The 12,774-nt window shown below is 52.1% G+C and overlaps 1 protein-coding gene across 2 annotated transcripts; it reads right to left on the reverse strand.

Annotated features, from left to right (window-relative positions):
• Nucleotides 1-3,588: 3,588 nt before the first annotated feature.
• On the reverse strand, nucleotides 3,589-7,402 carry PRPH (peripherin). 2 transcript variants are annotated; one of them, XM_010964246.3, is made up of 9 exons: nucleotides 6,681-7,402; nucleotides 6,221-6,281; nucleotides 5,942-6,037; nucleotides 5,408-5,575; nucleotides 5,180-5,305; nucleotides 4,871-5,091; nucleotides 4,707-4,756; nucleotides 4,381-4,460; nucleotides 3,589-4,126 (listed from the first exon to the last, which is right to left on the reverse strand). In XM_010964246.3, exons 1-9 carry the CDS (start codon nucleotides 7,328-7,330, stop codon nucleotides 4,058-4,060), a joined length of 1,521 nt encoding a protein of 506 aa, XP_010962548.2. In that variant the 5' UTR covers nucleotides 7,331-7,402; the 3' UTR covers nucleotides 3,589-4,057. The 2 variants fall into 2 exon arrangements, with proteins under 2 accessions (XP_010962548.2, XP_010962547.1); XM_010964245.3 differs by having other exon boundaries at nucleotides 3,591-4,123; nucleotides 6,681-7,391.
• Between the last annotated feature and the right edge of the window lie 5,372 nt (nucleotides 7,403-12,774).

The following is a 12,774-nucleotide window of genomic DNA, read 5'->3' on the forward strand; positions in this document are numbered from 1 at the left end:
CCACTCGGAGCAGCTGGAATTCTTGTCCCCCTTATTTCTATGTGTAACCTCACAGTTAACTCCCCCTTGCCGGAGATACTTGGTTAGTCTCTGTTCTTTACAATTCAGATAACTGAACGTCTTTTTCCATCCACGACAGGTGACCCCTGAAGAATTATCACGCTACAGCAGTCGGCACCTCCCTGGGGTCCAGGACACACGTGCCCACCACAGCCCAGTTCCCTCTAGGAACTGCCAAGTAAATGTGGCCACGTGTCCACTTTTGAGGTGACCTTCATAGAGATGACATGAAAATTACCTCCCTTCTTCCAACAAGCAGAGTACAATAAAATCAATGTGGTATAAGCTTTCTTAATTACAATCAAATCCCAGCCCTGTCTTCTTGAGGTTAACATCAGATCTCTTGATTAGAATTGGATTTTGAGTTTTCCTAAAACTCTTCAATCACAGCCAAGTCTGAGATTGTGTCATTTCAGTAGGTGGCTGGGCCCACCCATGACAAATTGATTTTTTTCTAATTCTCCCCAGCATTTAAACTTGTTGAAGTCTCATCTTTTTCCATTTTTCTCACCACAACCCAAGATTTTAAAATGTATTTAACATGACAACTCAGTATACACCTATATAAAAATACATTGAAAATAAAAGTTTCACCAGACCCTAAAGTTTTCTATTCTTTTCCTTTAAAATTTTTGATCTTGTAAAATTAATAATAAAACTTTAAAACACACACACAAATGTTGGTCTTGACCCAATAATTTATATTATGATGTTTCATGACCCATAGTTTGAAAACTATTGGCCTGGCTTCTCCTTTCTTCAAAATGTCATTTCTTTACTCTGGTTCTTTCTTTTAACAGTCAAACAGTCTGCTCTCCACTTCCTCATCTCTCATTCACTCTTCAGTTGGCCACGTTTGGTCTCTGACCCTACCCTGCCCTGCAGCTGCCCTCACTGAGGGCTCTGACACCTTCTTATTGATAAACCCCCCATTTCCCAGGGCTTCTCTAACCTGGGTCCCCAGCATCCTCAAACCCAGCTGGCCACGCCCTCCTGGAAGCGCCGCCTTGCCCTGCCTTCCGGAGGCCTCTTGCATCCCTGCCAGTTAGTTCTCGAGATTCTCTTCCTCTCTCCTCTACGAGTCTCCCCAAGGCACTTCTCTTTTCTCACTTTATACCCTGTTCTTGGGTGGTCTCACTACTTCTCATGTGGGACACCTCAGCTGTCCCTGGCCCTTCTCTTCAGCTCAGTCTCTCTTCCTGAATCTGGTACAAATCATAGGCCACAGACTCTGATGTGAAAGTTTCCAAACTGGAAATTTTGCTCACTTGAAAACCCAAACATTTGAAACTCTGAAGCTTTTGTCTCCTTTTCTGCAGTGATATTTCTCGTCTGAAGTAATACATACCACTGAATGAAAGGGAGCGAGGGCAAAGGATTTAAAGACTGTGTGTATATGTATGCCCATGTGTGGAGGGTGACAGTGGTGGGGAGCTTGAGTAATATTTGCAATGGACATTGTGGTTGATCCCCAGCATCCATTCCATACCGGATGATTAGCCCACGTTAGTGAGCAGCTTTTCCCTGATGACTGTTACTGCCCCAGGAGTGGACACACCAGTGACATTTGCCAGACAGCCTAAAGGAAAGGACTTATATCTCACACTTGGGTGGGGGAGGGCTTTCTCTTTCCTCTACCGGATGCGAAGAGAGAAGCATCCCCCAGTAGCTGCTGCCCCCATCTTTATACCATGAGGAAAACCATCCCAAGGACGAAACTCCACTCCAAGGAGGAAGGCTGAGCAGAACCATGGACAGAGCCTGGGTCCTTGTTGACATTATTGAGCTGCTGAATCAACCAACCTCAGAGCCCACCTACCTCAGGTTCTTTGTTACATTTCTTTACTTTCTTTTTCTTAAAAAATGAGGTTATATGTTACTTGTAGAAGCAAGTATCCCGATAGATTCAGTATCTCAAAATGTCACATCACACCTGAAGTCCAGACCCTGGACCCAGCTGCCAGCCAGGCCTTCCTCTTGGCTGTTCCATAGCATTTCACAATCAATAAGTCTAAAACTGACTTGGATTTCTTGGGCCCCCACTTCCCCCTACTCCAATTTTCCCTGTTTCTGTGAATGGTCCCACCATCCTCCTAGTTGTGACTCCAAACCTTGGGTCATCTTTGCTATTTCCCTTTCCCTCACACTGACAATTCCTCCTTAGGAACTATAGATTCTACCCGCCTCAGTAGTTCTCACATCCATCCACTTCTTCACCCACCACCATCTCTCACATGTTTCACTGCAACAGTCTCTGAACTGGTCCTCCATCTTCTTCCAATTTTCTTTGCACAGCACAGCCAGAGTGATCTTTCTAAAATGCAGATCTGAATATCTCACCCTCCTGATTAAATCCTTTTCTTTCCCTTCTTCGAATAAATTCTGAATGCCTTCATATGGCATATAGGGCCCTCCATGACCTGGTCCTCATTTCATCTTTCCAACCTCAACACCATTGCTTCCTTTCTATCCTTCATCCCAGCATCATAGAACTACTTTCACTTTCCAAACTTACTCTCTCTTATCTCCAGGTTGACTCTTCTGCCTGGAAAGTCTTCTTCCTCTCCCTGATTCACCTGAATAACTCTTGCTCGTTCTCCAGTGCTCAGTGTGATAGTGCCTCCTTGGGGAAGCCACCCCTGCCCCAAAGCTGGGTTAGGTGCTCTTCTTCAAGTTTCCACAACACCATCTCCTTATCCCAGTCATAACACTCATCACGAGGTTGGAATTGTATGCTTGCCTGTCTCCCCCATCCCAGACCATGAGCTCTTTGAGTGCAGGGACTCTGGCTTACTCCCTGCACCTAGCACCACAATTGAGTGATAAAGATCATTCTAAATTCAGAAGTGGCTTTTAACTTGAAGGCAATGGTAGGATGGAGTAGAGTTGGAGGGCAGCATGGAAATAGCTATTTTTAAGCAGGGGTAAGGGTGGTGGTGGCAGAATCGGATCTGCTGGTTAAGTGTGTTGAATAGGTTTAGGTGGGTGGCAGGGCTAGGCCAGGGGAAGGTGACCACTGAGGCAGACAGTGTAACCCAGGTAAGAGATGACAGTGGCCCAGACTAGGGTGGTGGCAGTGGGGACAGGGAGAACCAGACAGACTTGAAAGAGTTATAAAGTAGAATTAACAGAATTGGGGGGTAGGCAAAGAAAAGAAAGGGGTATAAGATGAAGTGCGTTCTAATTTAGGCAACAGAGGTCCTGGTGGTGTTTTCCTCTAGGGTGGGGAATCCAGAAGGAAGAACATGATTCAGACAGTGGAGAGTGAGATGAGGGACTCTGCTTTGGACATTCAGAGCTGCAAATGGGGACCAGAAGTTGTGAAGGGATGGACAGAAAGGTGGGAGAAAACCAGAAGGGTAGACAGAAGTCATAGATGCTGAGATAGTGGGAGTCAGAAAAAAAGGGACTTGAGACAAGGCGAAAATACTGCTGAGCCTCCTTTGCACAGGCGCTTCCACAGACACAGACATAAGTGCACTGGAGAGGGTCTTCTCTCTCTTTTTACTATTCCATGATTGTAAAAATTGAAGTATAATTGAATTACAATATTATATTAGTTTCAAGTGTACAACATAGTGATTCCATATTTTTATACATTACAAAATGATCACCGCTGGAGAGGGTTCTCTTGATAGCAGTTTTATTTAATTTAAAAGTGAAATTCAGACCCTGGCCCACTCACTAATCATGGGATCATGGCAGGAGTGAACTTGTCTTGGGGATCATCAGCCTCTTACCAGGACAAGACATGGGGAACATATAGACTCTTACCAGGACAAGAAGTAGGGAGCATACGAATCATGTTTATGTGGGCATGGAGAAGCAGGGATACGCCCAGCTATAGTGCTGGGTAGGGCCTGGCCACAACCAGGGAAGGGGTGACTGGTGCCATCCCCTAGACACATGCAGAGAAGGAGGAGACTCATTCAGGACTGGTATTAGGGTTTGGGTTTAGAGGCCTAGGGCAGGGTCAGGGAGCTCTGGAACAATGAGATCAGTAGCTGTGAGTAGAAGATTTGTCCAGCTCACTGCGCTGCTCCTTCTGGGACTCTGTCACCACCTGCTGGGGGTGAGGCATGTGAAGGGTACAGACCATTCAGCACGCCCTCCTTCCAGCTCCTTGGCTGCATGGTGTCCCCTCTCCCTGGCATAACCAACTGAGGCTTCAGTCTATCCATTCACCTTATCCATCTCCCTGTTTCCCTCCCACTCCAAGAACCACTAACCAACAATACCATAAGATCAGCTGCAGCGAGGCTGGGGCTCAGAAATACTATGGGAAATGAGGAGGTCCTAGACTCAAGTGACCCATCTCACCTCCCCATCCTGGGTCTCAATGGTTTTGATCAGAACCATCTTCCGGCTGTGGCTCTCCTGGGGAGGCTCCACCTCAGGCACTAGAAAAATAAAAAGCAGCATGAGGGGTGTATGGGAGGAAGCTTGGGATTTCTCTTAAAGCCCTCATTCTCTCTGGGAGGGGACGGGAGAAGAGGGGCAGGGCCTGAGGAAGGGGGCGAGTGTAGACCAGGACTCTGTAGTTCACAGAGAGAACGTATCCCTGAGCAGAGCCATACCAAGAGTCCAGTCAGGGCAGAAATCAACAAGGGAACAGACAGGTTGGAAGCCAGACTTGGGAGACTCACCAGTCGTCTTTACACTTAAGGATGCAAAGGAATGGACTGGCACGGAGATCCTGGGGGTGAAGCATGTGGTCAGCTACTCCTCCAGGCCCCTGGCCTCTACCCCTCCTCCTCCGCCTCACATCCAGTCCAGACAACGCCCTGCCCCGCCCCGCCCCGCCCCTCACCGGCTCTCCTCGCCCTCCAGCAGCTTCCGGTAGGTGGCGATCTCGATGTCCAGGGCCATCTTGACGTTAAGGAGCTCCTGGTACTCTCGCAGGTGTCGCGCCATCTCCTCCTTTAGCTGTCGCAGCTCTTCCTCGAGCCGCGCGGCGCCCGCCTGGTACCCACCGGCCTCCAGGGCAAACTGCTCTTCCAGCTCTCGCAGCTGTCTGAGCAGCGCCTCGTTCTGGGGGTTGTGGGGGAAGTGGGGGTCAATGGGGGAGCAGCCTTCAACCTCCACCCCCCTGGGCCGGGGCGCACAGCCTGGTGCTCACTGTGCCGCGAAGCCCGTCCACTTCGCACGTCAGACTCTGGATCTGGCGTCGGGACTCATTCATCTCCTGCTTGGCCTGGCGCAGGGCCTCATGGTTCCGGTTGGCGGCGTACGACAGGTCCGCGTACTAGGGCGTGGGGGGCAACCCGGGAGTGAGCGGACCAGATGCACTCTCCCTCCAGCGCCCTACCCTTCCAGGCCCTCCCAAAACCCTCCCGTGATCTTGTACCTTGGACTTGTACCATTCTTCTGCCTCCTGCAGGTTCTTCGCCGCGATGCTCTCGTACTGGGCACGGATGTCCCTCAGCGCTGCCGTCAGCTCGGGCTTCACGGTCGCCTCCACCTCGACCTGCTGCACCTGCTGGCTCTCCACGCTCACCTGCAGGTCTCTTAGCTCCTGCCGCCCAGGGCAAAGAGATGTCCAGTTCACCACACATATCCCACGCGGGCGGCGCAGTTGGTGCACGAAAAAGAAGAAACGCTTAAATGAACAGAAGGGGGCGCCAGAGAGTGCGGCGCCCGGAGGCCTGCGAGGCCTCTGCCCCGCCGCCTCTAAGCCCCCGGCCAGATTACAGGGATGCAGCTCTGCTGCTCGCCACCAGGTGGCGCAGGGGTGGAAGTCAAACCACCTGTAGAGGGGGTTTCTCACTAATATTCCTCAGCTATTCCTCGGCTCCACTTGCCAGTCTTCCCAGAGATTGTCTCCTAGCTCCGAGACCACCCCCAACGTCCAAAGCTTCCCCTGACACCCGGGTCCACCCACCTCCTCGTGCAGCTTCTTGAGAAACTCAATCTCATCCATCAAAGACTCAATCTTGCGCTCCAGCTCCAGGCGGGACAGGGTGGCATCGTCCACGTCCTTCGTGGGGTGGCAGTAGGGGTTGAGAGCAGGGAGGGGCTGCTTAGGCCGAGGAAGAGCCTGGCCCTCCCTGTCTGCCTTTGGAGGCATCTGGTCGCCTCCCTGCGCCTACAAAGGCCTCCATGGGTACACAGTCCCGGGTAGGGGTGAGGAGATGGAGCTCGACGTGGGGCCCCAGCTCACCTTGCGGAAGAGCACGAGGTTGTGCTCCGCGTCCTCCCGCTTGCGCGTCTCCTCCTCCAGCCTGGTGGGAAGAGTGAGCAGAAGCTGAACTGCAGGGTCGCTGCCCAGTCTTCGGATCGCTACCCCCACGATCTGGGCTAGAGGCTGCTACTGCCCAGGACTCTGGGGAGGGGTCTTCAGGCTGCCAAATGGGCTTACCCAGTTTTCTCTTCAGTCGGCTGGGAGCTGAGATGGGGCAACTTTATACCCAGGGGAGACATAGTAACCCCTCCTCCCTTACCTCCCCAGAGACTCAGTTAAGTGCTACAGGGAGGGCAGGGGGTGGACTGAAGCCCACGGGAGAGGATGCTGCCTGCACACGCCCTAGGAGCCACTCCCTCCGGCGGCTGGTGGGGAGGGGAGAGGAGCGCAGAGCAGCCGCCTTGACGGCCACCGCCCAGCCCTGGTCCTGCCCCCTGACCTCTGCTTGAGTGCTGCCAGGTCCTCCGCCAGCCCGTCGCGCTCCACCTGCACCCGGTCGCGCTCGCGGCCCAGCAGCTCTAGCTCCCTCCGCAGCTCCCGCAGCTCCTGCTGGCACAGCTGGTCGGCGCGCGCCGGCTCCTGGCCTCGGGCCTGGCTCAGCTCCCCGCGCAAGGCCGCGTTCTGCTGCTCCAGGAAGCGCACCTTTTCAATAAAGTTGGCGAAGCGGTCGTTGAGCTCCTGCAGCTCCTGCTTCTCGTTGCTGCGTGTGGCCAGGAACTCCTGGTTGAGGGCCTCGGCCATGGAGAAGTCGAGGCGCTCCGAGGGCAGGCGCAGGAGGGCGCCCGCACCCGCCCGGGTACCGCGGAAGCTGCCCAGGCGCACGGAGGAGCCAGGGGACGCCGAGCCCAGCAGGCGGCTGCTGGAGAAGCGGGAGCTGGATAAGTAGGAGAAAGCCCCAGGGGACAGTGAGGGCTGTGGCCCAAAGGTGCGGCGGTAGGAGGTGGAAGTGATGCTGGACCGGAGGCCCGACGGGTGGCTCATGGCGGCTAGGATGGGCAGTGACCGTTGGCAGACCTGGTCCGGGCGCTGGGAAGGAGCCGGGGACCGCTGCGAGGCGGCTTTATAGCCCTGCGGGCTCAGCGGGGGCATGGGCAGCTCCTCCCACTGGCCTGACAGTGGGGCTATGTGGGGAGGGGGACGCCCCACCCCTGCGGAGCAGCAGGAGCGACACACCCTCCCTCCCTGTTTGCTGGCACCCTGCCCACTTGATTCCCCCTGTTGCTGGCAGGGAAGGAAGCAGGGATGGAGACCACAGGCCACAGGCAGGCCGGGGTTTGGGGGTCAGCAGCAAGCATCCAAATTTGGAGCCTAGGGCGGGAGGGCCTGACTTGAGCTGGAGTCCCTGCCTGAAAGAGCTGGTAAAAATTGGGGGGTAGGAAGACTGGAGGTTAAAGGACAGCCTTCTGGCACGAATCTGGAGGAGGTGGCCCAGGTGGATGGAGAATTGTTCTGGCTTAGGCCAGAGAGCCTGTGCCTCCATGTGTCCCCTGAAGGCTAGGCTCTGCTTTTCAACTGCTGTCAGCTACCCTGTCACCACACCCAGAGAGATTTGGGGGCCAGGAAGGCAGAGGCAGCTGAGGTGGGTGAGGAATGGCTGATCTCTCTGGAATCCCCAGGGCTCTGTGAAGGGTTGCTGCCTGGCGCCAGCTCTGCTGCTAATGGACTGGCTTCTTCCCTTCCCCCTCCCCTGGACACTTGGCCAGGGGGTTGCCTGCTGATGTCTCAGCCTTAAAGACACAGATTTCAAATGTACCCTCAGGCCCCAACAAAGTGGGTGGACACATCAGATGGGGCTGAGGGGGACTGGGCCCAGCTCTGGGTCCCACTTGTATCCGTGCCTTGCCAGGGGGAGGATGAGCGAGTGAGCTAGTGTGTACTGTCTGCCTTTACTGGAGTCTCCCTTCCCCCAACCAACCGCTACTCAGTCACCGACCTTATGGGAACCAGGGCAATTCCTGAGGTAGGAAGGGGAGGGGGCTGAGGGGCGGCAGCTGCTGCCAAGGCTGAGAGATGGATGCACTGGCAGGAACCGGTTTCCAGTACTGAGGAGTTGCAGGTACCCAGGGGTGGGCGGGGCTGGATGGGAAGAGAAGGGGAAAGAGAAGGTACCCATCCCCAATAGTTCAGGGACCGAAAGAGAAGAAAGGAGGCCCAGAAAATCCACAAGCCTGTGTACACAAGCAGATGCATATGCGTAACAGCACTGTATGCCTGTGTGTGCACACATTAGACACACAAACAACCACACATCCCTCTGTACCCTCTCCCCCACCCCCACCCCCACCCATTTAGCAGGGAGGCTGAGATCTGGCCTTTGCATGTCAAATGGCTTCCAGAATGCAGGCACAGGCTGCCCAGGAGAAGAGAGAGACAGCTTGGATGGTCTGCAGGATCCGGGGTGCTGAGGCCTGTTGGGCTTGCCAGGGACTCTTGGGCTCTCCGGTAAGGACAGGTCCACCTCGGACTGGCCCTGAGGATGAGAGCTGGGCATCTGGGGAAACAGGATGGGGACTCCAGGCTGGATCTCTGGCTGAGGGGGTGAGGAGGGCAGCTCCCTGGCTGGCCATCTCCCCAGCATTGCAGGGCAGGGGAGCCTCCCCACTCTTTGTGTGTCCTCTGAGATGGGCCAACGCCCTCCTGCTCACATCCCTACCGCCTTCCTCTCCTCTCCAGGCCCCTCCTTCCTTCCGGGCTATTAGTCTCTCCCTGCACAGCTGCCAGGTCCCTCTCCTTGATGAGTCTGGTTTGGTTGCCAGGGGAATGGGAAGAAGGAGGATGGGAGAGAGGGGATGGGATGGATAAACCAGGGCCTGTCCCCACTAACTCTTGGAAGTGGGGAGAGGTAGGGCTCTGCCTGGCCTGGGGTCTGGGGGCTTGATAGGTATGAGGAGGGGGCCAGGGAGCCCTGGTACTTTCTGCTGCAGCCCTGAGCTCTGAGCTCCAGCTGCCATTGGCCTGGAGCCCCATCAACTCCAGCCTAGGCCCTGCCCTGCCCTTGCCTGTTATCCTCTGGGAACAAGCTGGGAGTATGAGCTGGTACTGTTTGAAGAGGGGCAGTCAAAGCCTTGGGAGGACCAGCTCAGGTTTATCTTTATAGGGAGCTGCTGGTAGACCTGGAGCTTTCACAATATAGGCCCCTCGGGCTAGTCTGGGGAGTTACCAGTAGGGTTTCTGTCCCCTCTCCTGCTTAAGCTCCAAGCTCACCACCCAGTGATATTGTCAGCCCTCAAGGGCAGAGAGGATCTGGACTATTGTTCCCTCTAAGAGCAGGGCTGGACCAGGGTGGCAGGAGCCCAGTACTTCCTGGCTAATGGAGGGAGAGGGGGTGGCTTCACCCTTCCACAATGCAATGGCAAACAGTATACTGATAAAGACACGGACTCTGGACAGATTGCCTAGGTTTGATCACAGCTCCTCAACTTAATTAGCTGAATGCTTTGAGTTTGGTTGAATGATTTAACCTCTATTCACCTCATTTTCTTTATCCACCAGTGGGGATGATAACAACAGGACCTACCCCATAGTACTGGAGGAGTAAATGAGTTCCAATATGGGAAGCACTTAGGGCTTGGCACATAACATGTGCTATATAGGTATTAGCCAGTGTTATTATTCCCCCTCCTCCATCTGCTGCCCTTGGCTGCTCTGGTGAAGGCTCAGAGAGTTATGACAATTGGATGCATACAGAGGTTTGCAAGGCAGGTGAGCAGCGAAGTTTAGGTTACTGGCAAGAGAGCTGCGAAATGACAGGTCATGGACTCAAAGTTGAATGAGGAGGGATGTGTAGGCAAAAGAGGGTGGGATATTGGGATACTGAGAGAGTAAAGAGGTCTATAGCTGGACGTCCAGGCAAGGCCAAAGAACAATCACAGTACAAAGGAATTACAAGAGGCACTGAGAGGGTAGGAAGTTGTTTTCAGAGAGCAGGGTGTACGAACTCGTGATTCTGGAGCTGGGGTATTCAAAGATGATGATTTTCAGAGTGTTTCTAAGGGAGTGGGCAGCTGAGGCTGAGGTGGAAGGATGGAAAAGGTCATGGGAGAAGAGATCAAGCCACCAGACTGGGCACCTACTAGCTGTGTGACCCTGGGCCACTTACTTGTCCTCTCTGAGCTTCACTTTCTTCATCTGTAAGAGAAGATGACACCTTCCTCCCAGAGATGTGGTGAGATCTAAATGAGATAATGTACACAAAGCAATAAGCAGGTTGTGAGGCTCATAGTAGGTATTCAACACTGCTGATTTCCTTCTTCCCCTCCCATGTGACAGAGAGGAAACAGACACGGAGGAGCAATGATAAAACCTTATTACTTGTAACAATCTGTCAGCTGGGGCCTCCTGCCTCTTGAGATCTAGGAGTGGCTCAACCTCCATTCTGCATCCTGGGGAAAGCCCAAAGTCCTCCCCCAAGACTTTATGTTGCTTCTTCTTTACATCCCTAGCTCCAAGTCCCTGCTGTCTCTGAATTGACTGACTTTACAGTGACTCTCCAGTGTCCTGGATGTGGAACTCAGCACTGTCCCTTGGTTCCTGTGGTCCCCTTTCCATCACTAAGCAGGGTCTGAGGCTCGGGTTGTGCAGTGAGCAAATTTCGACTCCCTCTCCAAGAAGACGTGGCCCAGCTGGTCAGTCCCTGCTGATGTTCTGGGCTCTGGGCATGCAAGAGCTAAGATGAGCCCAAGCCAGAAGGAGTCCAGCTCCATTCAAGGTGGGCTCTCCCAGGCTGGTCTGGCTGCAGGGTCCCCTCTGAAAGAGTGGCTCCACCAGAGTAGAATACTTTCCCCATTATCTCCATTTTGGGGATCTACTCCTCCCAGATAGGGAGAACCATGGGTATCTTTTCCATCTCATCACTTCTCTCACTGTATCCTACAGTAATAGCTAACATGTCCTATGTGCCAAACACTATGCTAAGAATTTTACATGTATTATCACTTTTAACCCTCACAATAACCCTATGAAATAGGTACTACTAATATACCCATTTTACAGTTGAAGAAATTGAGGCACAGAGAGGTTAAGCAACTTGCCCAAGGTCACACAGCTAGTAAACTAGTAATCTGTTTATATGTCTGATTCTCCTGCTCCCTGACAATATACTCTTTGAGGGCAGCGGTCAAGTCTAATTCCCCTTTGTGTTTGTGGTGTCCATCACAGGACCTCAGTCAAATAAGTGTTGGTTAAACTGGAATGAACCCAGAGGCACCTGAAAACAAATCTTTCCCATGGGTGTCAGGTCTGGAAAATAGAGGTGTGTTGCTGCCACCTTCTGGTCAGAATCTAGAATGACAAATCTGCAGTCTGAATCCATCCATGTTTATTGGGTTTAAGACTCAAAGCTCAGGAACATTGTAATTTGGGGGATGCTCCAAAATTTATAATGACCTCCTTTTTAAAGATGAGGAGAATTATCCAAGGGTGTGTAAAATAGATTAGCAGTACTTGTATTAGGAGGTCTGAGCCCTGATTTCTTTCTTCCCCTGGGCCCTTGGAGCCTCCTCTGCACCCCAGAAGCCAAAAGCCAGGGAAGTAGGCAAATTCTGTCCTCAACTTCCCCCCACACCCTCTACTCCATCCACAGTCTCAAGTCCCACCCTCACTGTAAAACTGCATCTCCATCTGCCTGCCAGGCTTTCCAACCAGCTACCCACCTCAACTGGAGAACAGGAGAGGAGTTTATGGCTACAGAATGCTAAGGGAAGCTTCTTTCTCATGGGGTGGCCTAGCGACCTGACTCAGAATCACCTGGGGGCTTATTAAAAGGCAGATTCTAATGCTCCTACCAGATCTTCTGAATCTCTAGAATTCTGCATTTTAACACACTTCTGACATGATTTTTAATGTACATGAAAATTTGAGCATACCTGGATTAAGATTTTTTTCTTTAAATTGTCCATCTTTCCCGCATTTTTTTTTGATTTTCAAACCCAGAGAATACTTGAAAAATGCTGCTATGGGCACAATATACCCTTCAATATACCCTTCTCCTGGGATATAACAATGATCAATTGATAATATTTTGCCACAATTCCTTTGAAAGTAAGTTCCAGACATCATGATATTTCACCCCTAAGCACTTCAGCATGCATTTTCTAGGAACAAGAACATTTTCCTACATAACCACAGTACTGTTAATCCACCCAGGAAATTTAACATTGATACAAAAATATTATCCAATATATAATCTGTGTTCAAATCCTCCCCACTATGGTCCCAATGTCTTTCATAATTATTTCCCCCTAATCCAGGATTCAAAGATGAAGAATTGTATTTGGTTGTCACCTGGGCAGGGGTAAGGCTGGGATGAGGTTGGCATGTTTGAGGAACTGGAAAAAGCTGAGGCTGGAGTGAGGCAGGTGAGGAGGAGAGAAGGAAAGATGAGGTTAGAGGAGAGGGAAGGAGTTGGGCATCGGGCATTGTAAACCAGAGGAAAGACTTATTTCAAACGCAATGAAAAGCCATCGGAGGGTTTTAATCAGGGGAATGACTTGATCTAGTTTATAACTTTATAACTTTTAAAAGTTCAATCTGAA

This window comes from Camelus bactrianus, chromosome 12 (genome assembly GCF_048773025.1).
Source record: "Camelus bactrianus isolate YW-2024 breed Bactrian camel chromosome 12, ASM4877302v1, whole genome shotgun sequence".
Classification (NCBI taxonomy): Eukaryota; Metazoa; Chordata; class Mammalia; order Artiodactyla; family Camelidae; genus Camelus; species Camelus bactrianus.

What these genes read in the sequence shown, in the direction of transcription:
- PRPH (XM_010964246.3), bottom strand. Translation starts at nt 7,330, where the DNA reads ATGCCCCCGCTGAGCCCGCAGGGCTATAAAGCCGCCTCGCAGCGGTCC. An exon ending in TGGACGGGCTTCGCGGCACA is followed by an intron (nt 5,092 to 5,179) that starts GTGAGCACCAGG and finishes CACAACCCCCAG; the next exon opens with AACGAGGCGCTGCTCAGACA. An exon ending in TTGAGACCCAGGATGGGGAG is followed by an intron (nt 4,127 to 4,380) that starts GTGAGATGGGTC and finishes CCTCACCCCCAG; the next exon opens with CAGGTGGTGACAGAGTCCCA.